The 26,952-nt window shown below is 53.5% G+C and overlaps 1 protein-coding gene across 1 annotated transcript in view; it reads right to left on the bottom strand.

The window, feature by feature from the left end:
- Positions 1–6,576: 6,576 nt before the first annotated feature.
- Positions 6,577–26,952, bottom strand: part of TMPRSS9 (transmembrane serine protease 9) — a 54,633-nt gene continuing 34,257 nt past the window's right edge. Inside the window, exons 7-19 of the mRNA XM_055429926.2 lie at positions 24,820–24,933; positions 22,914–23,085; positions 18,445–18,719; positions 16,739–16,875; positions 15,660–15,978; positions 14,539–14,710; positions 13,798–14,069; positions 13,078–13,214; positions 10,529–10,925; positions 8,438–8,609; positions 7,505–7,770; positions 7,246–7,382; positions 6,577–6,788 (exon numbers count right to left, since the gene is read on the bottom strand). Of these exons, the coding sequence (XP_055285901.2) occupies positions 6,627–6,788; positions 7,246–7,382; positions 7,505–7,770; positions 8,438–8,609; positions 10,529–10,925; positions 13,078–13,214; positions 13,798–14,069; positions 14,539–14,710; positions 15,660–15,978; positions 16,739–16,875; positions 18,445–18,719; positions 22,914–23,085; positions 24,820–24,933 (2,732 nt within the window). The 3' untranslated portion in view covers positions 6,577–6,626. The remainder of the gene's footprint in view (positions 6,789–7,245; positions 7,383–7,504; positions 7,771–8,437; positions 8,610–10,528; positions 10,926–13,077; positions 13,215–13,797; positions 14,070–14,538; positions 14,711–15,659; positions 15,979–16,738; positions 16,876–18,444; positions 18,720–22,913; positions 23,086–24,819; positions 24,934–26,952) is intronic.

Raw genomic sequence — 26,952 nt, 5'->3', positions numbered from 1 at the left:
GGCCTTGTGGATTTCCAGCTTCCCAGGTTCTCAAACCCGGTCCCCAGGGAGCAAAGGATGTGAAGTGGTGTCAGAAGGGGAGGCAGTTCCAAATCCCTGTAGGTGTGTGCAGCTCTGCTCTCCTCCTCTCTAAGGCATGTCTCAGTGCGTCCGTCTCCCTGAGATGGGATTTGGAGCTGGGTCCTAGAGGAAGGGGCATCCCTCACATGCCCCCACGTGGACCCCACCTGCTTGTCCTTCAGGGGCTGTCCACGTTCTCACAAGTGCTCTAGGGGAGGGAGAGCCAGGGCAGGTGAGTATCTGGACATCATTTGGCTGAGTTTCTTTTGAGGGTTTGATTTGTTTTACTTTTCCTGACAATTGTGGTCTCCAAGTGGCATGAAAAGCCCACTTAATTCCTAGAGCTCGAAAGACCTCCTTAGAAATTTGGGAAACAAAGGCGGGCCTGTCATGACTCTGGATGGACTTGGGGAGCCTAAACCAAGGGGTTATTTCCTTGGGCAGGGTCTTGGAGAACTCCAGGGCAGTATCCATTTGGGTGGGACATGCCTCTATCCAGCTGGCGAGGGTGTCAGCGACAGCCGGCAAACATCTGACGTTTCCTCGTGTCCAGGGCATTCCTAGAAAATCGGTCTGCCAGTCTTGACCTGGATGTGTGGCTCTATCCCATGTGGGGTCACTCCCTTGACCTTGCGTGGGGTGGGTGAGTGTTGGGCTTATTCCGGAGGCAGACAGAGTGAGCTTCGACCCCATTTAAGGAGACTGGAGAACAGGGATGGTTGTGGACTTGATGAGCACTGACATGGGCCCTCCTGACTGTGTGCTCAGGTGAGCTGCCCGGATGGCCTGCAGTGTGATGGCCGACAGGAGGAACAGCTGCCCGTGACCATTATCCATCCACCCCCAATTGGGGGTTAACCTTGGACCTGGCTGAGGGTGCAGGCAGGCGTGGTTAGGACGTTGCAGGGCCTCCGTCACCAGCAGGTCATCTGGAAGCGCACCTTGGGTTCCACCGTGTCTGCCCCCGCCCCTTTCCTTATGAAGGGCTGGAGATGGTCGGGGTGGGGATGCTCCAGATGGTCAGGAGCTGTCCATAGGCTAATCCTTACCTCTTGAGGAGCCAAGAATTAACAGCTACATCCTGTGAGCACAGGGCAGTCCTTCAGAACTTTGGTCCAGTTGTTCAGAATAGCCTGCAACCTGAGTCAGAGGCCCCAGGTTTGGGGAGGCTCTCCTGGTGAGTTCTTCTGTGTGTGTGTCTCTCTCTCTGTCCTGGTGAGTGTGTGTGAGAGAGTGTGTGTGTGTCTCCTGGCGAGTTATGCATGTGTGTGTACATGCGTGTGAATGGAGCTGTGAATGGGTCCTGTGAAGCTAACCCGGGGACATTCCAGGAGCACTTGATCACAGTCAGGGGTCCACTCTAAAGGGTCAGGCTCCTTCACTTTTTAAAAAATGTTTGTGTATTTTTGGCTCTGCTGGGTCTTCCTTGCTGTGTGGGCGTTCCTCTGGTTGGGGAGAGCGGGGACTTCTCTCCAGCTGCAGTGCACGGGTTTCTCCTTGCACTTGCTTTTTTGTTACAGGGCACGGACTCCAGAGGGCATGTGCTTCAGTAGTTGCAGCCCCTGGGCTCAGCGGTTGTGGCGCAGGGGCTTAGTTGCTCTGTGGCATGTGGGACCTTCCCCAGACCAGGGATGGATCCCATGTTCCCTGCATTGGCAGGCGGATTCTTTACCAGTGAGCCCCCAAGGAAGCCTGGTGCTTCCCCCCTTTTTTTTCCCTAAAGATTTATTCTTGAGACATTTAAAATTTCTTTCTCATATTAAAGTCTTTGCAACCTGGTGTGCGTTTTGTGCTCAGTTGTGTCCGGCTCTGTGACCCCATGGACTGTAACTGGCCAGGCTCCTCTGTCCATGGAATTGTCAGACCAAGAATACTAAAGTGGGTTGCCATTTCGTTCTCCATGGTCCCTCGCTTTTAATTGTTCATACCAGGGCTCAGTAATCTAAGCTAAAGTTAGGGATCCCTATACAACAGAACCTAGCCATCCCCAGGAAACCCCAGAGCTGCTTTGTTATACTGGGGGTGCCCTCTGACAAGGCCCCTCTCTCCTCTCCCTTGACTGTGCCCTGGGCCCCTCTGCTGTGATGAGCCCTCAGAGCTCTGCCTGCTGGGGGAGGGTTGGGTTTTCTCCTTTGAAACTTGAGGTCCTCTCTCAGCCAGGGGATTTACAACATTAACTGTGCTGTGGCAGACAGCTCTTTGATGGACTGGCAGAATGTCATCCATTCATCTGGTGGCACTAGTGGTAAAGAACACATCTGCCAGTGCAGGAGACATGAGACTCAGGGTGGGGTCATGCCTCGGTGGGGCAGATCCCTGGAGGGAGGGAATGGCAACCATTCCAATCTTCTTGCCCGGAGAATCCCATGGACAGGAGCCTGGTGGTCTAAAGCCATAGGGTCACAGAGTTGGACACTACTGAAGCGATTTGGCACACACACCACTCGATGGAGAATAGTTCCTATTCTGACTCGAGGTCCCTACAATCCTCAGTTCGTTGTTGTTTAGTCACTAAGTCGTATGCAACTCTTTGCGACCCCATGGACTGCAGCACGCCAGGCTTCCCTGTCCTTCAGTATCTCTCAGAGTTTGCTTAAACTCATGTCCATCCACCCATCTCATCCTCTGTCGTCCCCTTCTCCTCCTGCCCTCAGTCCTTCCCAGCATCAGGGTCTTTTCAAATGAGTCAGTTCTTCGTATCAGATGGCCATAATGTTGGAGCTTCAGCATCAGTCCTGCCAGTGATTATTCAGGGTTGATTTCCTTTAGGATTAACTGCTTTGATCGGGACCATACAGAGGGACTAACCCCCTCGAGATTAATCAGGCCATTGTTCTTGAAACTGCTTTCCCCAGTGGTCCAGTGATTAGTACTCTTCACTTCCAATGCACAGGGTAGGGGTTTGATCCCTGGTGAGGAAACAGATCCCACATGCTGCTCAGTGACCCCCCCCCAAAAAAATTATTCTTGGCAAAGGGCAATAGCACCAGGGTGACAGAACAGAAGCGAGTCCACAGTCAAAGGTGTTTCAGTGTTGAGGTGTTTGTCTCGGAGATAAACCATAGCCTCCAGTTTCTATAGTACTTCTTTCCATGTTAGAGAAAGCAGGTGTTCCAGGACACACAAGAGTGAGACGACCCTCTCCCAAGTCGCACTCAGGGGCTCTGTTCCTGTAGCTTCACCTCCACTCCCGTCATTCTGCATTTATCTTCACTCATTCTATCCTGTCAAGTGTTCAAGACAGAGTGGGACCCCATGCCCACTAGGAAGTCCACCGTTTTACCCCCGTGGTCAGGCAGCCAAGGCTCCTCAAGGAGCCTTTGATGGACTGGCAGAATGTCATCCATTCATCTTCAGCCCTCCTCCTCAGGGTGTGCCGCCGGCAAGGATGAACCAGCGTGCGTGGCCCCCTGGGCTGGCTTCATGACACGTGGGTCACCCCGCTTCCGCCCTGCTGCAGGCCTTCGTGTGATGACTGGCTTTGAGTTCTGCTCCCCACTGTCATCTTTGGAAGCCAAGGCAACTCAATGATATCGCATGGTCCCTTTAGGGGGGCCAGATCGCTGAAGCCAGGTTACTGGCTGTTGGTTCTGCTCATCTGTCTTCCTTGGTATCTGCCTCCAGATCCCAGTTGTTGAACACCCTAAATGCTGATTCCACACCCGGGAAGTGGGCACAGGGGGCCCTGTCTCCAGCTTCTGTAATGTTCTAATGTCTGGGACGCTCTGGAAAGTGAAATGGGACTTTGCACATTATTGACCAAGGGATTTTTGCAGGAACTAACATCTCTGGCCAGTGATTTGTTGTGTAAGTGAATATTGAAACGTCTCCAGTCAATAATGTTCGGGTAACAAAAGACGCATTCATCCACCTGTGGTCAGGAAGTTGTTAAGAATGGCCCGCCCATCCACTGACCCCAGGTTCATGTTCATGTACACATGGAGGCATTCCCTGAGGCATTCAGGAACCCTACAAATCACATCCCTGAGAGTGGGGTGCTGCTGGTCGTTTTCCTCTCGATGGTCCCACCTGGGGTCTGTGTTGGAAACAGCCTGAATTCCAGGCTGGTATGGGCTTCCCCAGTTGCTCAGACAGTAAAGAATCCACCTGCAGTGCAGGAGAGCTGGGTTCAATCCCTGGGTCGGGAAGATTTCACTGGAGAAGGAAATGGCAACCCACTCCAGTATACTTGCCTGGGAAATCCCATGGACAGAGGATCCTGGCGGGCTATAGTCCATGGGGTCCCAAAGAGTCAGACAATTAAGCGACTAACACACCACAGAGTGTGTCCGGTATGACTTTGATGGGTCTTATCAGCTTCCTCCTCTTTAAAAGTTATAATCAGTGCCTTTTCTTCCCCAGGAGAATAAAATGTTCACCAAGTGGGGAAACAGGTTTGGAATATTCCCTGGACTAAATTAAGAAGGACTCTCTTAGGGTCCCCTTCAAACCCTTGGATCTGTCCTTTCAGTCCTATAGATCCGGGAGAAGAGGGATACATACACAGCGGTCACACCGCTCCCTCCACTGGGGACCTCCCAAGGGGGGAGTTGCCTACTGAGCCCAGAGGGTGGGTGTGCTGTGGACTCATCCCCCTAGGAGGTGTGGAGAGATGGGGGTTGGAGAGAGTAGAAGGCATGGGAACCAGGAGAGGTGGGATAGATGACTCAGGAGTCCTGGGTGAGCCAGCGGATGGGGAACATGGCCCTTGGTGGGGGAGGAGGCCATGAGGACCCTCAGGCTGGGGCTCCAATACCAGGCTAGAAGTAACCCCACATTTCACGCATAGCACAGTGAGAAACTGGAATGAGGTCTTGGCCCATGTTCTTCAGATGCTGGCGGTAGAGATGCAATTGGGAAATGGTGTTAGGATTTAGAGAACGTGGTTGGGCAGCTCTCCCCCTCCGCCGGTTTATACTGGGGCCAGGTGACAATTCAGAAGATTGTGAGTTCTGTGTTAGTGGCAGTGATGGCCAGCTATGGAGGGTGCACCGCAGCGGCAGTTCTGCTTGCCTAGCAGCTTGGTCACACACACATGCACACACAACCCCCCTCCCCAGCCCCTCGGGAGCCCTTGCTTCTAGTCTCTCTCCAGCTCCCTGGGGCCTTGCTGGCTAGCTGGTGATGCGGCGCCCACCACATCCAGCACCCACCACGTGGTCTGGGTGTTCTGGCTGAAATCTGACCCAGTCCTCGTGGGGCTGGGAGCAGAGATGCTGTGGGGGAGGGCTGAGGTGATAAGGTCCCCTCTGATGTCAGTGACTGCAAGTTTCCAGTTGCACTGGACATGGCCCCAGTCTGCATGGAGCAGCAGCCTTGCTGTGGATGTGCTGGGGGCGGAGACAGTCTTCAACTGGGGAGCGCTCTGCTTGCTCCTCGACTGCTCTTAGATCTCAGGATGAATTCAGTAGCCCTCACTGGCCCGAGGGTTCAGAGCTGCCCGGTTGCTTGGCTGGTCTTGTCCACCCTGTGTCAGTGAGTAAGCCCTGAGTTACAGGAGGGAGTGGACCCTGGTCTCCCAACCACGGCTCTCTGCTTCAGGTTCCAGTAGGTGAATAAGGAGACAGAAGCTGAGATGGACACAGCAGGAGCTTTATTCATTGACCAGAGAACGGGGGATAAGGAGCTTAGTTCACCGTAAACTTCTTGCCCACCTGGCCAAAGGGATTTAACTTTAAAGGGAGGGGGAGAGAGGCTGACAGTGGGGCGGCGTGTGCTCTAGTCTCCCCGGACAGGGGCAGGGGTTTTTTGAGGGGGCCACCCTGGCTGCCCTGTTTTGATCCCTACTCTCTGGTCCTGGCTGCTGGTGGCTGTGTCATCTAATATGCTGATGTAGAGTGGGCGTCCAGTGAGACTCGGTCAGGTGGAGCTGCCATTTGTTGCCATTTGTGTGTGTGTAGCTTTGTTTCTTATCTGGGGACCCTTTAACTTACAGATTGTGATCACTCCTGCTGAAGGTGGGGGAGTCAGGGTTGGGAGCAGGGATCTTCCTCAGGGTGGGGGCTGGAGGGGGTTGAGAGCAAAGACCCAGAGCAGCTCTGGCACCGCGCCCAGGTCGGGCAGCTGCCTGCCTGAGCGTAGAATCGGGGTTTGGATCTGTGCTTGTGGCCAGGCTCCTTCTATACTCTGACCTCCTGGAGACAGATCGCTGAGGGAGGGAGGGTGTGGGGGGGAACCCTGTGTGTCTTCCCTGCTGGGGTCTCTGTGGGGACTGGCGTCAGCACCCCTCCCCTTCTTTCCCGAGCGGCCCTGGGCTCCCAGGTGACAGGGAGTGTTGTGCATGTAAAGGGGAGCCTGCAGAAAGGCTGCCCAGAGACTGGGGGTGGGCCTCTCCCTGGAAGTCCCCCCATCCCTCCCCATCTAGGCCCTGTGTGAGGGGCGGGCAGTTGGTCATTTCTGTGACACAGAGGTGCCAAGCCAGCAGGCTACAGACGAGGGGCTGTGTTTATTGGAACAAAATATGCAATTCAACTGTACCCCTGTTACCCACAGCACCACCACCCCCCCCCCCCCCCCCCGCTGCCACCTCCTTGTCTCTGGTCCAGGTCTGGGCAGCCACGTGGTGGTCACTCCTGGATGTTCTGCCCGATCCAGCCTCTGACAGCAGCCACCCGGGTGTACACGCCCGGGAACTGGGGCCGCCCACAGCCGTAACCCCAGCTGGTGACCCCAGTTAGCACCCAGCGGCCGGAGGGCTCCCTGCAGGCCAGGGGTCCCCCAGCATCACCCTGAGGAGGGGAGAGAGGAAAGGTGCTCAGAGCGGGCAGTACTTCCTGCCAGCAGCCAAGGGTGGGCTGGCCTGACCTCTGTGACCCCAGGTAAGTCCCAGTCCTCGCCCCCAGGAGAGCCTCACTGCCATCTGAGAAATGGGTTCAGTGTTCAGGTGAGCTTTCATCCGGCTGGCAGACATTGGTGGACACCTGCCTGGTGGGCCTGGAGAAGACACGGCCTCTGCCCCGCTGCTCCTGACCCCTCTATCTGGCTGGGGGAGGATGCGGTGGGGTGGAACCTGGCTCTCTAAGGTGTCCATCAAGGCGGGGTTCAGTGGAAACTCCAGGAGAGCCGAAAGTGCTCTGTTTGAGGAAGCGCACTGGAGCGGGGGTTGGGGGGAGGTGTTAGCTGAGGGGCTTTGCGTCGCGAGGGTGCTGCCCCGGGGAGCCCCGGTTCAGTTGCACAGTCGCTCACCGAGCAGCTGTCCACGCCTCCCTGCGGGAAGCCGGCGCACAGCATGCGGCTGCTGATCTGTACCGGGTAGAAACGGCGGCAGGTCTGCTCGCTGAGGAGGCGCACGGCCGCCTTCTGCAGCTGCCTGGCCATCGAGCCTGCAGGCGAGCGGCAAGACGGGACTCGTTAAGGTTGTGTGCCCGCTCGGTAGCACAGGGATCCCCAGTGGGGGTCTGGGTGGGGTCCTTTCCGACGCCCCGGGAGTGGCAGCTGCGCCTACCTCCCTCGCGCACGGAGCCCCAGCCTGTGATGACGCAGCGCGCGCCGTCGGGGGCCCGCGGGGCGGGCTCAGGCAGGCAGATGGGCCGCACCAGGCGGCTGCGGCGTACTGGCCCCGCCAGCTCGAGCAGCGCCACGTCGTAGTCGAGCGTGTAGAGGTTGTAAAAGGGGTGCTTGTGGATGCGCGCCACGCGCTCCAGCTGCCCGTCAGCGCCGCTCAGGAACGGCGTGCCCAGGAAGGCGGCCCACTGCTTGGGGTCCTCGTAGCTGTGGGATGTGAAGGTTAGGCGTCCGCCCGGCTCCCCATGCCCCTGCCCTGCCTGGGGCTCCCCTGCACCCGTGGCCGGCACCTGACTTCAGTTGAGTGTTCCCTTTCCTTAGAATAGGGGGGTGGGGGAGGATGAGAGGGGCCACCAGGCACTGAGATGACACTGCAAGCTGTGTCCATTTCCACCTAGTGCTGGGGCTCTGGTGGCTGGAGGACCCCCTGTCCCACCTCCCAACCGCTCCGACCTCGGCACCGTGAGGCGCATCCTGAGATGGGTGTTTCCATGGAAGGCAGGAAGGAACCCTGGCCTGACCTTCCTCCTGGGCACCCTGCCAGGAAGGGGACCCTCCTCTCACCTTGGAGGGCCTTTAGGGTGGTGCTGGTCCAAGCCAGTTGGGCTGGGGATGAAAGTGTCTCACTGCCCCCAGAGATCTGGCCGGAGGCCCCCCCCCACCCCGCATCCCCGCATTTGGTGGGGGCTGGACTCACCCCCTGCAGCCAGGTTTGGGATGGTGGGTAGGCAGGGGAGGTTTGCGCAAAGGAGGGGCCTGGGGCTGTGGGTGTGGGGATAGGGCGTTCAGGGCGGAGGCGGAGGCGCCACGCTCCGAATTTTCCGGGGCTGCGATTGGTGAACCACCGACGTTGGCCGGGATCTTCGGAACTCACACGTCGAAGCAGTGCGCCGCCGACAGCAGCCACCTCTCCGCCACCAGCACAGCCCCGCAGCGATGCTCCCGCCGCCGCAGCCACAGGCTCACCTGCCACGGCCACTCCCCGCGGCCCGCAGCGCTGCCACCCACGATCCGGGTCAGCGCCGCGGCCGGCGCCAGGCCGCAGTCTGCGGGAGAGGCAGGTGCTCGCTGGTCGGAGGGCCCGCGCCTCCTCCATGCCAGCTGTCCCCACCCGCCATGGAGCCCTGCGTGGCTGTGCTAGGGAGGAGAAGTGGGGTGGGAGACCCACCTCAGGAAAACGCCCCTCCCACGGGACACTGGCCCTGGCACTTGGTCCTCCCGGCGCCTCTTCTGGTCTCAGATGTTTGAAAGGCATTTGTTTCCTGTACCCTTAGCCTTGGTGCCACACACCCAGCAGCTTCCCAGGAGGCCCTGCCTGTCTTCCTGGTTGCCGGCAATGGGCTCTTTACCCGAGTCCCAGTGTCCTTCCCAGGGTATTCCCCCATCCTGTGGACCCCCGCACCCCCAGCACAAGGTGCACCCTCAGAACAAGAGAGTAGGAAGAAACAGGTGGTTGCAAGGGGTGCTGCAGGGCCCCCATCACCAGCTGAAGGGACGCTCAGGTTACACATCTGATCCTGTCCCCACCACCCAGCTGTTTCCCCTGGCCCAACTCAGCAGATACAGAGGCTGCAGGGAGCAGAAGGACTCAGTGCCCTCACCTGGAGGTGGCGACAGATGGGGGCCACCTGCCTCCTTCCCCACCAGCGCCACCACTTTGGCCCACCTGACCCCACCTGGAGCTTGCCTGGGACCAGGAGGCCTGGAGAATTCGGCCGAAGCTGCACCCCTCTCCTGGAAAAACCCCCACGTGGAACAAAATGTGCCATTTCAGGGCTCCCTCCATCTCCCGACCCCACAGTAACAACTAGCTATTGGAAAATTTCATAAGCGTCACCAGGCTGGAGACCAGACCCAGCCGCAGAGTTAACAGGATGCAGTGTTTTCCTGAGGGCACACTGCAGCTCTGAAGAATCAACACCCTCCTCTGAGCAGCCTGCGGGACTCGCAGCCAGCAGAGGTCCCCTTGGATCCAGAGGAGTCACAGAGACTCTGACCTGATTCTCAGGAGCTCTGGGCTCGACGTCCCACCTGTGTCTTAACCTTGTGATCCAGGAGGCACAGGGTGCAGCTACCCCCACCACACACACACACACACGTGGTCTGCTTGGCTCTGGGCTCACTCCAGCATGCCCAGCACCCGCTCTGTCCCCACACCCCACAGCGCTGGCCTCTCTTCCTGGTGAGTCTCCCCATGGTTCTTTGGGGTGTGGTCTGCCTTGTAGTGAGTCCATAAACCTGACTTTGTGGGTGCAGGTCTATGTTTGGGGACTCAGGCCGCCTGGGCTTTGTGAATGTGGTGGGTGGCAGAGGTGGGGACAGGCCCCATTCTCCCCCGAAGCCTGGGACACTGCCGCTGGCATCTGGTTCAGCCACAGAAAATTGCCCACGGTTGACGGGGCTTTTATTTTTGACCCACAAACACGGCATTTTCATATGTTTCTGATTAATATTTAATAAGAATGAACTCAATGTCCGACACAAGCTCAGGGCCATGTTCTCTGTCATGACATCTTCGGCCACTTACAGCCGAGTTGTCCTCACTGAGACCCTAACGGGAGCCTGGGGGACTGGCCATTAACATGTGCATCTGCACAGTCGGGGTCCACGATGGGTTGACTTCTCTCCCCTCTGAAATTCCTAAGTGGAAGCCCTGACCCCCAGGATGAGACTCTGTTCAGAGATGATTACAGTAAAATGAGGTTATTAATAATACGGTGGGCCCTAATCTGGTACAAACGGGGTCATTATAATAGGGGATTAGGACTCAGACACCCACAGAGGGGGGACCACCTGAGGACAGGGGGAGAAGGCAGCCACCTGCCCACACTGCCATCTCCGACTCCAGTTTCCAGCACTGGGAAATGACAAACATTTTAGGCCCCCAACTGGGCCATGGTGACACAGCCCCATGACAGACACAATAACCCACCACCCATACGCGCCACTCCATCTCCCCAGGTACCTGGTAGCTGGGCGCCCACTGTGGTCTTCGGAGTGGGGGGCAGTGGTGTCTGCCCCCTAGGGGTGGAGGTCACAGTGGCAGTGGTCCTGTTGGCAAGTTGACTGGTCATCCTGCTGGTGGTCCGGGGAGTGGGTGTGCTGGCCGTGACTCCCGGGACTGTGAGGCCTGCTGTTGTCCTGGTGGCGTGACTGCTGGTGGGCATCCTCGTGGTGGGCAGCGGGGCCGTGGGGAGCAAGTGGGAGGACATGGTGGCCAGGATCCAGCCCTTGAGCCGGGTGATGCGGGTGTACACACCCGGCTTCTTGACCTGCGCACAGCCGATGCCCCAGCTCACGATCCCAGCCAGATAAAAAACACCGGGTGTCTCCTCACAGGCCAGGGGTCCCCCGGAGTCACCCTGGAAAGGAAGGACAAAGGGCTGGCTGAGCACCCAGCATCCTCACTGTGGAGGTGCTGCCAGGCACTCCCATATGCCCATGAGTGGGAGCGACTCCTCAGTGGAGCCAGCCTCACACCCACGCAGGGCTGCGGGACCTTGTGTGACCTGTAGCAGGTCACCCCTCTGAGCTGAGATGGCTCTTACTTTTGCCTTGGCAACAAAACATCAGAAAACCCTGAAGAGAAAACAGCTGTCCTAAGGAATAATATAAAGTGGGAAAAAGAGGCAAGTAGTGCTGTTCGGAAAGCTAGACAACCACATGTAAATCAATGAAGTTAGAATTTCACTCCTCACTCCCTACACGAAAATAAATCGAAAATGGCTTAAAGACTTAAGTGTAAGACATGATACCATAAAACTCCTAAGAGTTAACACAGGCAAAATGTAAATCTTACCAATGTTTTCTCAGGTCAATCTCACAAGGCAAGAGAAAAAAAGCAAAATTAAACAAATGGGATCTAATCACACTTAACAAGCTTTTGCACAATGAAGCATAAAATGAAAAACAACCTATAGAATGGGAGAGAATATTTGCAAGCAATGCAACTGACAAGGGCTTAATCTCCAAAATACACAAACTCAGTACTACAAAATAACCCCATCAAAAAATGGGCACAACACCTAAATAGACATTTGCCCAAAGAAGACAAATGGCCAATAAGAACGTGAAAAGATGTTCAACATCACTAATTACTAGAGAAATGGAAATCAAAACTACAATGGAAAAAGTAAAAAAAAAAAAACAATGAGGTATCACCTCACACTAGTCAGGATGGCCATCATATCTTTTAAAAATCTACAGATAATAACATGCTGGAAAGGATGTGGAGAAAAGGAAAGCCTCTTACACTGTTGCTGAGAGTGTAAATTAATGCAGCCACTGTGAACAGTAGGCAGGGTCCTTAAAAACTGAGAGTCGCCATGTGATATGGCAGCCCCATGCCTGGACAATATACACAGGAGAGACGGAAAATCTAATTGGAAAAGGACACATGCACTCCAGAGTTCATAGCAGCACTGTTCACAACAGCCAAGACATGGAAGCAGCCTGAATGTCCACTGACGGGACTGGATAAAGAAGATGTGGTACGCATGTGTAATCGACTATTACCCGGCCATAAAAAAGAATGAAATCATGCCATTTGCAGCAACATGCGTGGACGCACAGATGATCAGACTAAGTGAGATGAGTCAGAAAGACAAATATGTATCACTTATGTGTGGAATCTAAAAATTGACACAAGTAACCTTACAAAAACAGACTTAGAGAATGTACTTGTGGTTGCCACAGGGGAAAGGGTCAGGGAGGGATACACTAGGAGTTGGGGATTAACAGATATATACTACTATATAGAAAATAGAAAAAACAACAAAAAAAAAGAAAATAGATGAAGGATTTACTGCATAGCGTGGGGAACTATATTCAGCATTTTAAATTATGATGGGAAAGAATATGAAAAGTATGCATATATAACTGAGTCACTTGGCTGTATATCACATATTGTAAACTGTAACACATTGTAAATCAACTACACTCCAATAAAATGAAGATTTTAAAGCATCACGTTTGCCATAGGTTTCTGTTATATTTCAGATGCTTTTCTTCTGATTTTGAAGATGATCCTATTTCTCTTCTTCAAAGTACAAATGCATTGAATAACATTAACGGAGTCTCCTGTGTGGAGCCGAGCTTTTTGAGATCAACTCACCTTGGTTGTTATGTTTTTCCTTATAACACCCTAGTGGTTTGAATTTGCTTTTTGTTAGGCTTTTTTGTGTCTATGCTTCTGAGTAACACTGGTCTATGAATTTTTTTTCTCTTTCTTTATATTTTTTTATATTTATTTTGCCACACTGCGTGGTTTCTGGAATCTCAGTTCCCTAACCAGGGATTGAGCCCCAGGCCAGGGCATTCCCTGGACTTCTTTTCCCTGTAAATGTCTCTGGCCCTGATTGCGTGGTCTAGCTCTTTATGTTCTGGATCCAATTGGTTTCCCCTTAAAAATGGGTCACCTTACATACCAATGTATTCTCAGTTAACATGTGCTAGGCAGCCTTTTAAATCAGGACTTGTCACGGTCCCTCTCAGCCGGGTCCCTCCTGAACTCACCTGGCAGGAGTCCACCTTGCCCTCCAGGAAGCCGGCGCAGATCATCCTGTCTGTGAGTGAGAAGTTGTAGAGGGCGCTACACGCCTTGTGGTCTATGATGCCCACGGACGCCCGCTGCAGGAGGTCAGGCTTGGTGGCTGCCAAGACAAGGAGCACCCACCCAGGGCCACTTACAGAGGGCTCACTGTTAAGCGAGGGCTTCACTCTGACCACAACCACCCCCACCCAGAGGGAGGCACGGAGGCTCGTGTCCTCTCAGGGATGTGTGTAAAGTCACATAGACAGAGGTAGACCCCAGAGCCCAAGAACCTCACCATGGCCCACAGGCGGGTTCCCTAGCACCTTGGGTGCCCTGCAGGGTGGCTACTCAGATTTCAAAGGAGGCATTAACTCTTGGTGGGGGCCTATGCATGGTATAACAAGGGTCCCCCAACTTTTTTCCATAAAGAGCCACACAGTAGATACATTCCACTTTATGGGCCAGTCTCCATGAAGACCACTCAACTCTGGTTTTTCTGCCCCAGGGGGCCATCTAAGAGTGAGTGGGTGTGGCTGCTGCTGCTGCTGCTAAGTCACTTCAGTCGTGTCCGACTCTTAAAACTTTATAAAATAACAAGCAGCTGCCTTAGGCCGGAGTTTGAAACTCTGAGGCAGTGGAAAGGTGAGTGGTCTGCAAGCAGGGGGATCAGAGCCCCAGGCCAGGGTGCATGGGGAGCTCACCATTGCCCTCCTGCGTGTTGCCCCACCCGGAGATCACACACTTGCGGCCCACAGGGAACTTCTGGATGGCCAGCGGCAGGCAGATGGGCTGCACATACTTGTTGAAGACCAGAGGCCTGGCCAGCTCCAGCACGGCCACGTCGAAGTCCAGGATGCTGGGGTTGTACTGGGGGTGCAGCACCACCCGCCTGAGCCCCACCTTCACAGGGCTCCCGCCAACGCCTGACAGGGATGCGGTGCCCAGCTGGGCCCGCACCAGCTCCACCTTCGTGCTGCCAGGAAGGGGCTGCTCAGACTCCCCACCACAACCTCTGCAGCCCCCAGGGTGCCGGGCAGAGCTGGGGGACCCAGGCCCCAGGGAGGGTGAGGCAGGGAGCCCCTTGACCCCGGGCCTCATTTCCTTCTGGGATAAGAAGGTGTGAGAGGCCCCCACAGCTTTGTGACCATCAGAGGTCAATGCTGCTGCCTTTGAGCGAAGGAGGGGGGGCCTGTCCCCCCAACTATTTGGCCTCTGTGTCCCGTACAGACCAGGCTCCTCCCAGAAGCCACTCCCCAGAGCCCCCTACTTCTTCACGCTGCCCCCAACCACCTCACCCCATCTGCATCTCGATGTGAGCCTGGTGGGGGGGAGGGGAGGCCCCTCCCCCCACCAGCCCTCAGCCCTGAGTGGTCTCTGAGCACGTGGGGATTTGATGGTGGGGGACCTGCCTCGTGATATCAGGGGAGTCAACGGGGCCTTACTGGTTGAAGCAGTGGGCGGCAGACAGCAGCCAGCGGTCCCCCACCACGGTGGCTCCGCAGAAGTGCCGCGAGCCCTCCTTCAGGCTGACCTGCCAGGGCACCTCCCCCAAGGAAGCCCCAAGTCCCCCCACGATCCGGGTGGGCTTCTCCAGCGCTGGCCTGGCCCCACACTCTGCAGGGACAAGACAGGAGGGTCCAGGAACCTCAGCCTGCTGGCGTCGGGACCACCCTGGTTCCAGAGGGGCCCCGGGGCTCTGGCTGGGAAGTGGCGCATGACACAGATGAGGAAACTGAGGCTTAAGGAGCCCTAAGCGCTTGTCCAGCGGGGGATGTGGATGAGAAAGGAGAAGGCAAGGTCGTAAAGACCCCTGCCCCACCAGCTTCAGTGCAGCAGACACAGACCTGCAGCCCCTACAGCACAACCCAGGGGGCTCAATAGACAGAGTTGGTTATTACGGGGCTGGGGGCAGGGGAGATGCAGGCAGTATTTAAATAGATTGGTTCCCAGCCTCGCAGGTCTGTGGGACCAAAAAGAGGGGTCAGCATCAGATGAGGCAGTGGGATCCTGGACGGGGGTCCTCAGAAACCACATGGTCAAGACAGATGGAGAGAGCATGTGCTGCCTGTGGGCGCCATCTCTGTGACAGCCTCAACTCAGCTTCTCTCTGACCCTGCCCCTCCCCCCACATTGGTCACTGGCCCCCTGCTGAACCTTCAGAATATTCTGAGTACTGCCTCCTGGATGGCCTGAGTTTTGCTGATGCACAGTGGGATCTGACTCTGCAACCCCATGGACTGTAGCCCACCAGGCTCCTCTGTCCATGGGATTCTCCAGGTAAGAATACTGGAGTGGGTTGCCATTTCCTTCTCCAGGGGATCTTCCCAACCCAGGTATTGAACCCAGGTCTCCTGCACTGCAGGCAGATTCTTTACTGTTGAGCTACCAGGGAATCAAGCAGTAAACGTGAAGGTTGACCACATGGCTTTGCCCATGCACTTGACAGACATCACTAATCAATCACCCATCTCTTCCCCAGAGTGCTTCAGAAAGCACTCACTACCAAATCCATCCGACCCTGAGCAGAGCAGACACACACTGCTGCTGTCTCCCCAGAAAATACCTTGTGGTTTAGAAGCGGTGGCCGAGTCGAGAGGCACAGTGCTAGGGGCCAGTGTGGGTTTGGTGAGGGGGTCAGTCACCGGACTCTTGGGGCTGGTGGGCCAGGCAGTGCTGAGAGTGGTGGAGGCGAGCGCCACCGTGGGGGCAGGAGGCTTGCTCGCAGCAGCGATGGTCTCCAGGATCCAGTCCCGCAGACTGGTCACTCGGGCATAGACCCCTGGACGCCGGGCTTCCGCACAGCCGATTCCCCAGCTCACGATGCCGGCCAGGAAGAACCTGCCGGAGGGCTCCTCACAGACCAGGGGCCCCCCTGAGTCACCCTGGGAGACAGAGGCACACCCTCAGGAGGGGTTGGGGCTCCCGGGCCACATCTGGCCCCAGATCCAGAGCTACAGGTCATAGGGGGAGCCCTGGTTGCAGATGTGTTTCCCCACAAGCCCACGGGGTGCACATGACTGATAACTCACATCTCAGAACCTCAGTCTCCTCCTCAAAAAATACAATAGGACACTCAGACTCTGGATCTCTAAGGCCTCTTTCAGTTCCACCACTGGTAGTTAAAAACCCAGCCCAGATAAACAATATCCCCTCCTCTCCTTAGCCCCATAGATCTTGGATAATGTCACCAGTGGCTTAGGAAGCTCCAGTCACCTGATGGCAGCCACGGCATCCTCCTGCAGTGCCCGGTCTGTCCTCATTCATCCTGTCTTGCTTTCCTTTACCTCCTCCTCACACCCAGCTCACCTTGCACTCTTACGTCCTTAAACACAAGCTCTCTGCTGCTATTTCCCGACATTTTCTCCAGTCTCCGGCTCTTATGTGGCAACCAGAGCACATTAGCAGCCTCTCCCCACCCACCAGGTCTTAGAAAGGACAGCAAAGATACAAACTAAAAAGAAAACCCACAGCCATGTGACCAACCCAGCACAGAGTCTTGGTGGTGGATCAGAGACAGAAGACCCCCCCCTTTCTGGGAGAGGAGAGCTTCGGGTGGGAGGATGGGGGGCTGTTTCCAGGATCTCAGGGGCTGGTGGGGTGTCCCCTGCAGCCCCTGGCCCCTTTCCCAGGTGCTGGGCTCACCTGGCAGGAATCCACCTTCCCGTCCAGGTAGCCAGCACACACCATCCTGTCGGTGAGTGAGTGGCCGTATAGGCTGGTGCACAGGGCCTGGTCCAGCAGCTCCACAGTGGCCTTCTGCAGCATTTCCGGCTTGACCACTGCTCGGGACGGGGGGAGATGAGGGGGGAGCACCCCAGGACCCCCGCAGTCCACACCCCCGAGCCGGGAGCCTGAGCTTCAGTTTCCCCCACCCCGTATGGTGGACCTGCTGCAGCCCCAGCTCAGAAAGGAGCCAGGCCCACCAGTGCCCTCCCAGCCTGGACATCTCAAGACGAGGCTCCTCCCTCCCCTTCCCAAACCTACCCGCCCTGAGCCCCCACTTCCCTGATGGAAACTTTTCTTAGCCTGGCAGTAGCCCCATCTTGACTAAACATTAAATCAAATTAGGTAGCCTTCCCTCAAACCCTCCAGGGCATTTCCCTACCCTCAACTGAACTTGAATGCCCAAGCCTGGACCACCTATCCTGGCTACCCCAAGCCCTTTGCACATACCATTCCGGCTGCCTACAAGGCTTGTCCCTGTGGAATCTGTCTGCTTCTTCCTTTCATCTCCTATTTTAAATTGCAGCCCCCTGCCCCTGCATCCCTGCCTGATTTTACTCCACTTGGTACGTCACCATCTGTCACTTTTCTTGTTTACTATCTACTGCCCCTGAAATTGTGCTGTCCAACACAATAGCCACTGGCCTCATAAGGCTATTTAAATGCAGACTGAAGCTCATCACGATGAAATGAAATGGAGAATTCAGTATCTCAGTCACGCCAACCTGGGTCACGGGGCTTCCCTTACTGGATGGCACAGACATGGCGGGTGTCTGCCACCAATAGAAGTTCTATCAGGCAGTGTCAGCCTGGACTGGGGGCTCCGTGTGGGCAGGGGTCTCTTTCTGAATGGTCTCCTGCCCAACCCCTGTAATAGGGATGCCTGGTCTTATATTAGGTCCCACCATCTCAAGCCCTTTCCTAAAGATGTCCCCGACCCCAACTCCTTTTTCTTGTTTCCTTCCTGGCACCTCTCACCATCAATCACAGCTGATCTGACATAGTTACTGATAGTGAACCTGCCCCACCCTCCCAGGGCCAGGGTCCCCGAGACCCTGGTCACAGCCGATCCACAAATAACCTCACGACAGTTCGTGTGTTTCTGTTTAGAGACACCTCACTTATCCTGTGTTGTTGATTCACTAACAGGGAGCTCACAGTCCATAGCGTTATAACCCTCGCTTGAACAAAGCTCATTAAATACACGGATTTCTTCCCTATGAGACACATCCCAGCCCTCCTGCGCTTAGGACCCTAGTCAGCACGTCAGCTCTATGCTTGGGGCCTGTTTAGATTTGGTCAAACTTGCCTCAGAAAGCACGAAAATGAAAAAAAAAAAAAAAAAACAACTTGGTGATGAATAGAACATAAAAAGGACACCAGTTTCCAGTCTGAGCAGAGCCAAGAAGGCAGGGTGTCACCAAACTCCACCACCACACTGGGAACAGATTCTGCACATTGTGGATGACCACAGCCCCCTACAAGTGTCCACCCGGGGGGACAAATGCATTTTCGCAAGTGGGTGAATTTGCAAATACAGAACTGGCGGCTAACCGGGCCAGACAGAGTGATGTTTGCTTGGTCGTGCTGGGCTGGCAGCCTAGCTGCGGGAGGTGGGTGCTTACGGAAGTCCTCCTTGAGGTAGCCCCAGCCTGAGATGAGGCACTTCTTCCCCGGTGGGAAGATGTGCGAGGCGGCCGGCAGGCACACGGGCTGCACATGCCGGCTGAAGGGCAGGGGTCTGCCCAGCTCCAGCACTGCCACGTCGAAGTCAGCTGTGTCCGAGCTGTAGGAGGGGTGTGTGAAGATCCGGGCCACGCGGGCCCGCACCGTGCTGGCCTCTGAGCCGCTGAGGTAGGTGGTGCCCACGTAAGCCACCCACTCCAGGGAGTCCTGGAATCTGCGGGGCAAACAGACCCCGGCTCAGAGGCCCAGCAAGGCTGGAGCCGGGGTGGGGGGGTGGGAAGGATGGGGAGGGGGAGTGGGGCAGTTACCCAGGAGGCAGGTGCCCCCAAACTCAGCCATGGAAACTGATGGGAATGTTTTCCATGCAACATTGACAAATATCAGAACGAATGCACAAAAATTAAAACATGGGGCTTGAATGATCAACATTTTAAACAAAGACGGGATCCACAGGGCCAGGGCCAGGGTTAGGAGGGCGGGGCACTGAAGGTGGACTGGGCACAGATGACGCCGGGCAGCCATTCAAACTCTCTCAGGCCTGGTGGTGTGTGTGTGTGTACTCCAGACTGTCCCTTAGCTGTCCAAACGTGCCACGGGGCCTTAGAGGTGATGCGTTACGATGTTTTCTACTTAATTTCAAACTGTTTGGCAAGGCTATGTATGTATGAAGAGGTGGGGGGTACAGATTATAGATACAGCCAGATGGAGAGAGAGAAGGAGAATATGGTGAAATAGTAACAACTTTTGAAATCAGGTACAGTAAATCCAGCTTTCAAAGGTGTGAACGTGCCCCTGTATGCCAGCTGTTGTACTTTTCAAGGGACTGTACTGTAAGATCAGAAATGTTTTCTTTATGCTTTATGTTTGCTTTTTATGTACCACTCAGGTAAAGACTATCACAAACCTAGGACGGTACAGTAGCATATAACCAGCTGTGTTAGCTGGGTACCTAGGCTGACTTTGTTGGACTTAGAAATTGGACTAATGAACGCTCTCTCAGAACGAAACTCATTTGTATGTAGGGGACTTATTGTACAGGCATATGGGTAGTTGTTGCACTATTTTTCCATCTTTTCTATTGAAATATTTTCATAATAAAATGCTGAGAGGAATGAAATTTAAGACCATAAAAAGAAAACAACTCTTCTTGACCTGACTGTCATTGCTTATGTGACCTGTGTCCCCCAGATAGTCTTCCCAGGACCAGAGCCAGGTTACCCTGGGAATTAGTGACCCCCTGACCCAGGGCAATGTTGCCTGTTACCCTGCCCTCTCCTCAGATGGAAACAACCAACTAGCAATGCCTGGCACAGTCAGAGCCTTCCAGAACCTTCTCTTACCTTTGGCCAGCTCCGTTCTGATTGGCCACTCTGGTTTTTAAAGATTCTGACCATCTTCAACAATGACCAGAAATGACCCAAATCAAAACTGGGCAAAGAACCTCAATAGACATTGCTCTGAAGAAGATACACAAATGGCCAATAAGCAAATGAAACATGCTCAGCATCACTGATGAGTAGGGAAACACACATCAAAACCACAGTGAGAGGTGAAAGGACGGTCCGAGAAGGAGGGGACATAAGCATGCTGGTGGCCGATTCATGCTGATGATGGCGGAAACCAACACAAGAGTGTAAAGCAATTATCTTCCAATTTAAAACAAAGTAATTAAAAAACCACAATAAGACACCACTTCACAGCCACTAGGACAGCATTATTAAACAAACAGGGACTTCCCTTGTGGTTTAGTGGTTAGGACTCTGCACTTCCAAAGCAGGGGACATAGGTTCAGTCCCTGGTTGAGGAACTAAGATCCTGCATGCCAAGTGGCCAAAAAATCTAAAATTATAAAAAACAAAACAAACAAACAAAGTAACAAGTAATGGCAAGGATGTGGAGAAATGGGGAGCTCCGCCAAGATGACACAGCAGAGACTCTGAGCTCATCTCGTCTCAGGAGCACACCCAAGTGACCACTCTCTGCAGAACAGCCATCGACGGAAAAGACGCAACCTGCCAGCAAAGATCTCCTACAACTAAAGACACAGAGAAGGAAACAGCGAGACGAGGAGAGGCAGCTTCATGATACAGTCAAATCCCGTGCCCCCAGGTGGAAAATAACTGCTTTGCAGAGGCTTCCCCACAAGAGCGAGAGGGCTGAGTCCACATCAGGCCCCCTAGCCTGGGGGTCCAACACTTTTTTAAGAGGAGTCCCTAGAGCTTCTGTCTTTGGAGGCTGGTGGCGCTTAACTGCAGGAGCCCTCACAGGACTGGGGAGATGGAGGCTTCATCCTTAAAGGGCTCACAGAGAACCCCAGGTGTACTGGGACCCAGGGCAGAAGCTGGAATTTGACAGAAGCCTGGGCCAGACCTGCCTGCTGGACTCTGAGGGTCTCCTGGGGAGGTGGGGGTGGCAGCTGTGGGGTCACCCTGGGGGCACAGACACCAGTGAGGGGCATACTGGGGAACATCCAGCCATGTGAACACTGATGTTGTTGAAGCCACCTTGGCTCTTTGCCTCAAGACCTGGCCCCACCCAACGGCCTGCAGGTGCCAGGTGGTGGGACACCCAAAGCCAGGCATCTACCCGAGCGGGGGGGATACAGCCCACCCATCGGCAGACAGGCTGCCATGAGACCTCCCCGCCCCAACCCCATAGCCACCCCTAGACACAGCCCTGCCCACCAGAGGACCAAGAACTACAGAAAACCTGCTAGACCAGCCTCACCCACTAGGGGGCTGACACCGTGAGTGCCAAGTTGCTCCAGTTGTGTCCAACCTCATGGAGAATGTGCCCATCATGCTCCTCTGTCCATGCCGTGTCCCAGGCAAGAATATTGGAGTGGGTTGCCATGCCCTCCTCCAGGGGATCTTCCTGACCCAGGGATCAAACCCGCGTATCCTGTGGCTCCGGCACTGCAGGCAGATTCTTTACCACTGAGTCACTAGGAAAGCCCTTAGGTGGCAGATACCAGATACAAGAAGACCACAACCCACAAGGCACGCCAGGCCATGCCCTGGGACCAGGCCCAAGCCCTGCCCACTAGCAAGCCAGTGCAACCTCTGGAACACTCCGGAACCCACACCTATGTATGGAACCAGCTCCCTTGCCCCACCCTCAACAATGATCTGACACCAGCTCTGGGATCCCCAGGCCCTGCAGCCAGAGTCCAGGAACCAGCTCTGCCTGCCAGTAGGCTGGCACCAACCCCAGGACCTGGCTTCACCTGCCAGTAGGTGGGCAACGACCCCACTTAAGTCTTCAGGATTCAGACTCCACCCGTCAGTCAGCAGTCAGCACTAGTCCCGGGCCCCTCAGGATCCCACAACTAGACAGCTCATGACCAGGACCCACTAAACAGCAGCCCGCAGCACCCACACAAGGCAGTGCCCGATGGCCAACCAAGCCCACCAGACCACCCACATAGTCACCCGGCTTTACAGCAAATGTTAGAGGAACTTCTCAAGGATGTGGAAAACTTGGAACCCTTGCACACGGCTGGTGGGGATGGAAAACGGTGCAGCTGCTGTGGAAAACAGGATGGTGGCTCCTCAAAGGAGTAAACGCAGAACCAGCATATGACCCTGCAATCCTACCTCTGGGTTTATACCCCAAGGAACTGAAAGTAGTGACTCAGACACTCTCACACCCACGTTTGTAGCAGCATCATTCACAAGAGCCAAAGGCAGGAAAACCCCAAGTGTGCATCGATGTATAAATGGACAGACATGTCCAACAACACACTGGAATCCTATTTAACCACAAAAAGGAAAGAACTGACACCTGCGAAAACCTGGACAAACCTTGAGGACGTGATGCTCAATGAGAAGCCAGACACAGAAGAACAAACACTGATCCCACTCACAGGGGGTCTGAGAGGGGTCAGATCCACAGAGACAGGAGGTAGATGGTGGGGCCAGGGGCTGGGGGAGCGGCTGGGGAGTCAGTATGGATATTTTGTTGTTGTTGTTGATTTGTTCTTATTTTTTTGCCACTTGGCCTGCTAGATCCTAGTTCCCCAACCAGAGATTGAACCTGAGTGCCCCCAGTGTTGGACGTGTGGAGTCTTAACCACTGGACCACCAGGGAAGTCCCTGGGTTAGTGTTTAAAGGGACAGAGTTTCAATTTGGGAAGATGAGAAAGTTTTGGAAATGGATGATGGGGATGATTACATGACAGACAATGTGAATGTACTTAATGCCACTGAGCTATGCACTTGAAATGGCAAATTTGTGTTATATATATTTTGCCACAATTAAAATACATTCAGATTTAACAAAATGAAAAGAGAAGGAAAGGAAATAGCGAGTTCCAAGGACACTCCCAGGGTAGTGGAGTCCCCAGAGTGGAAGGAAGATGGGATACAGGTGCAGGGTGGGCTCGGAGCCTGCAGGGACGTGGACTCACTCGTTGAAGCAGTGGGCAGCAGACACCAGCCACCTGGCACTGATGATGGCAGCCCCGCAGAAGTGCTCGTTGTTTTCACGGAGGCTGACTTGCCAAGGGAACTCCCCTGGGGACGCTTCCACACCACCCACAATCCTGCCAGCTGTCTTCCAGCCAGGCTGCAAGCCACAGTCTGCAAGACAGAGATCACCAACCAGGACCCCCAGAAGGCAGGGCTGCAGTTGCACAGGGGCCATCCTGGCACGTCTGTTTCCAGTCTCATCCCCATGGTCCCAAGTTCCGATGTCAAAGATCTGAACCAGCAAACCACCACATTCTGGGAGACCACCTGGAACAGATTCTCTCTCATGGCCTCAGAAGGAACTGACCCTGCCGACTCCTTGATCTCAGCCTTCTAGCCTCCAGAGCGGGGAGAGGGTAAATTTCTGCTGTCTCATCCACTTGGCCTGTGGTCCTTTGTTTTGGCAGATCCAAGACAATCATACACTAAACTCAGCTATATGAGTGCTACGTACCTACGTGACCAACCCCTAACACAAAACCCTGGACACCAGGACTTGGGTGAGCTCCCCCGGGTTGGAAATACTTTGTGTGTGATGTCACATATGCTTCTGGGCAAATTGGTTAAGCACTGTCCACCTGACTCCACTGGAAGAGGCAAAACAGGAGTCTGCTTGAGCTCTGTCTCTCCTGGACTCTGCCCCTTTTTCTCTGCTGACTTTCCGCTGTATCCTGTCACTGCAAGAAGGTATAGCCACACAAACAGCAGCTTTACCAAGTCCTATGCGTACTGCCAGTGAATCACTGAGTCTGAGGGGGTTGCGGGGACTCCTGACCACACCTGCCAAGTTCCATCAACCTCTATATTATCCTCCACATCCAGGCACCAGACACGATGAATGTGTTCCTCACCATGTATTTTGAAAGTTTCAAAGTCTTTATATGTCCATCTTTTCATAGGATGCCATATCTCTGTTTATTTAGTCTCCTTCTATGTCCTTCAGCAACATTTTCTAACTCTATTTAATTGTTATTATAGACATGAGGCATGTTTATTTTGTGTTGCTATTGATCAGGTGGTGCAGTGGGAAAGAATCTTCCTCCCAATGCAGGAGATATGAAAGACGCAGGTTCAATCCCTGGGTCAGGAAGATCCCCTGGAGGAGGAAACAGCAACCTACTCCAGTATTCTTGCCTGGGAAATCCCATGGACAGAGGAGCCTGGCAGGTTACAATCCATGGGGTCACAAAAAATCAAACACAACTGAGTGACTGAGCACATATTGATCAACAGTGAGATTTTTTTTTCCATTATATCTTCTAACCTGTTATTATTTGTATAAAGAAAAGCAATAACTTTTTCATGTGCTAGGATTTATCTCCCCCTCATTGTTGAACTGTCTTATTTTTCCAATCTCCTTTTAGTCAATTTATTGATTCATTTAGATAATCATATCCAAATTTTAATAGTTTTCCCTCTTCCTTTCCAATACTTATACCACTGTTCCTGCCTTATCGCATGGGCTAGCATTGTTAGAAAAATGTTGACTAACTCTTATGACATTTCAACTGTAATTTGCCCTTGCTCAGATCCTTTTGGTGACTCCCCACTATGTACAGGACAGACCTCCAGTTCCTGGTATTCGAGGCTTCCCACAGTTTGACCAGGACTTCTTATCAGCCTGATATCTTCCCGTCTCACCCACACAACTCAAGCTCTCCCTTCTCTGCTTCCTGCTCATGTTTCTTGTCATATAACAGGTGCTCCCTCCCTTTCTCTGCCCAGCTGCAGTGAATGCCAGACCCACATGTCTCCATGTGATGGGCACAGTGGGCCAGAGGGCAGAGCCAGCAGCTGACCCTGGAAAGGGAGTGTGACTGGGCCAGTTCAGACAGGCAGACTGACCACAGTGGGCCTCGTCGGAGCCGTCGGAGCAGTCCGCTGTGTCATCACACTCTGGGTTCACCTTGGTCACACACTGGCTGTTCCCGCAGGAAAAGGCATTCCCTGGACAGCGACCTGAGGACAGATAAGAACCAGGCACTTGACCTCACTCCATCTCTCCTGCCTGCACAGAGATTTCTCTCTCCAGGGAGAAACTCCAGAGCAGGAAAAACATCACTTCTCTGCTTTCTTTTCACTGAGTCTTTCTGAAATAATCTTCTCAGAGTTAGTACGGACACATAACATGTAAGAATGCCAGTCAGCACCCGGGCCAGGGCTGTGCAACCCAAGCATACATGTCCCATGCGTGTACTTTTACATTTCTACCATCCATTTTTTTAAAAAAGAAATAGGTGAAATTTTTAAAATTGTAGTAGAGTACATATAACATAAAATTTGTCACTGAAGTGTAGGTTCACATTTAGGGTCAGTCATTCTCTGCAGGGTGGGGCGCCATCCTGGGCACTGTGGGGTGGAGAGCAGCATTGCCAGCCCACCACCTCTGGATGCCAGGAGCCCCCCAGTCGTCACGACTACAAACTAGTTGGGAACCATTGATGTAAAAGAATCTACCTGCCAGTGCAGGAGATGCAAGGGACATGGGTTCAATCCCGGGACAGGAAGATCCCCTGGAGAAGGAAATGGCAACCCACTCAGGCATTCTTGCCTGGGAAACCCCATGGACAAAGGAGACTGATGTGCTGCAGTCCATGCGGTCACAAAGAGGTGGACACTGTGTGATAGCACATGTTGTGAGCCAGCTGGGAGGGCAGTCATCAAACTATTTAAAGCAATGAAATTCTAGGTGGTCCATAGGTGATTAGCTCTGAATAATTAAAAGTGCCTCATTTTTTAAATCCTTTGCTCACACAGGACTATGACTCCATCTCCCCCATAAAAGACTGGTGCACAAAACTAGCATTTACTGTGTTTGAGGGATTTCCTTTGTGTGCCTTAAAGAAGCTTCAGGAAACCTTTCTTGGTGTTTGCAAACAGAGAAAACTGGTCAGAGGGCAAGGAGCTGAAGAAACATACTTGATTTTTAAAAATTGAAGTACAGTTGATTTATAAGCAGGGCAAAGGCTAATGAGTTTTGCCAAGAGAATGAACTGATCATAGCGAACACCTCTTCCAACAACAAAAGAGATGATTCCACACATGGACATCATCAGATGGTCAATACTGAAAGCAGATTGATTATATTATTTTCAGCCAAAGATGGAAAAGCTCTATACAGTCAGGAAAAAAAAAAAGAGAGAGAGAGAGAGACCAGGAGCTGCCTGTGGCTGAGATCATGAACTGCTTATTGCAAAATTCAGACTTAAATTGAAGAACATAGGGAAAACCACTGGGCCATTCAGGTATGACCTAAATCAAATCCCTTATGATTATACAGTGGAAGTGACAAATAGACTCAAGGGATTAGATCTGATAGAGTGCCTGAAGAACTATGGATAGACGTTCGTAACATTGTACAGGAGGCAGTGATCAAAACCATCTCCAAGAAAAAAAACCCAAAAAGGCAAAATGGTTGTCTGAGGAGGACTTACAAATAGATGAGAAAAGAGAAGAAGCGAAAAGCAAAGGACAAAGGGAAAGATAAACCCATTTAAATGCAGAGTTCCAGAGAATAGTAAGGAGCGATAAGAAAGCTTTTGTGAGTGAACAATGCAAAGAAACAGAGGAAAATAATAGAATGGGAAAGACTAGAGATCTCTTCAGGAAAATTAGACATACCAAGGGAACATTTCATGCAAAGATGGGCTCGATAAAGGACAGAAACAGTACGGACCTGATAGAAGCAGAAGATATTAAGAAGAGGAGGCAACACAGAAAAACTATACACAAAAGACCTTAATGACCTGGATAACCACAATTGTGTGGTCACTTACCTAGAGCATCCCAGAGTGTGAAGCCAAGTGGGCCCAAGGAAGCATCACTAGGATCAAAGCTAGTGGAGGTGATGGAATTCCAGCTGAGCTATTTCAAATCCTAAAAGATGATGCTGTTAAAGTGCTGCACTCAATATGCCAGCAAATTTGGAAAACTCAGCAGCGGCCAAAGGACTGGAAAAGGGCAGTTTTCATTCCAATC

This window comes from Moschus berezovskii, chromosome 8 (assembly GCF_049115385.1).
Source record: "Moschus berezovskii isolate FMDL1 chromosome 8, NW_MosBer_1.0, whole genome shotgun sequence".
Taxonomy (NCBI): Eukaryota; Metazoa; Chordata; class Mammalia; order Artiodactyla; family Moschidae; genus Moschus; species Moschus berezovskii.
Note: the sequence above shows the minus strand (reverse complement) of the source record. Positions and strands in the feature narration are given on the sequence as shown.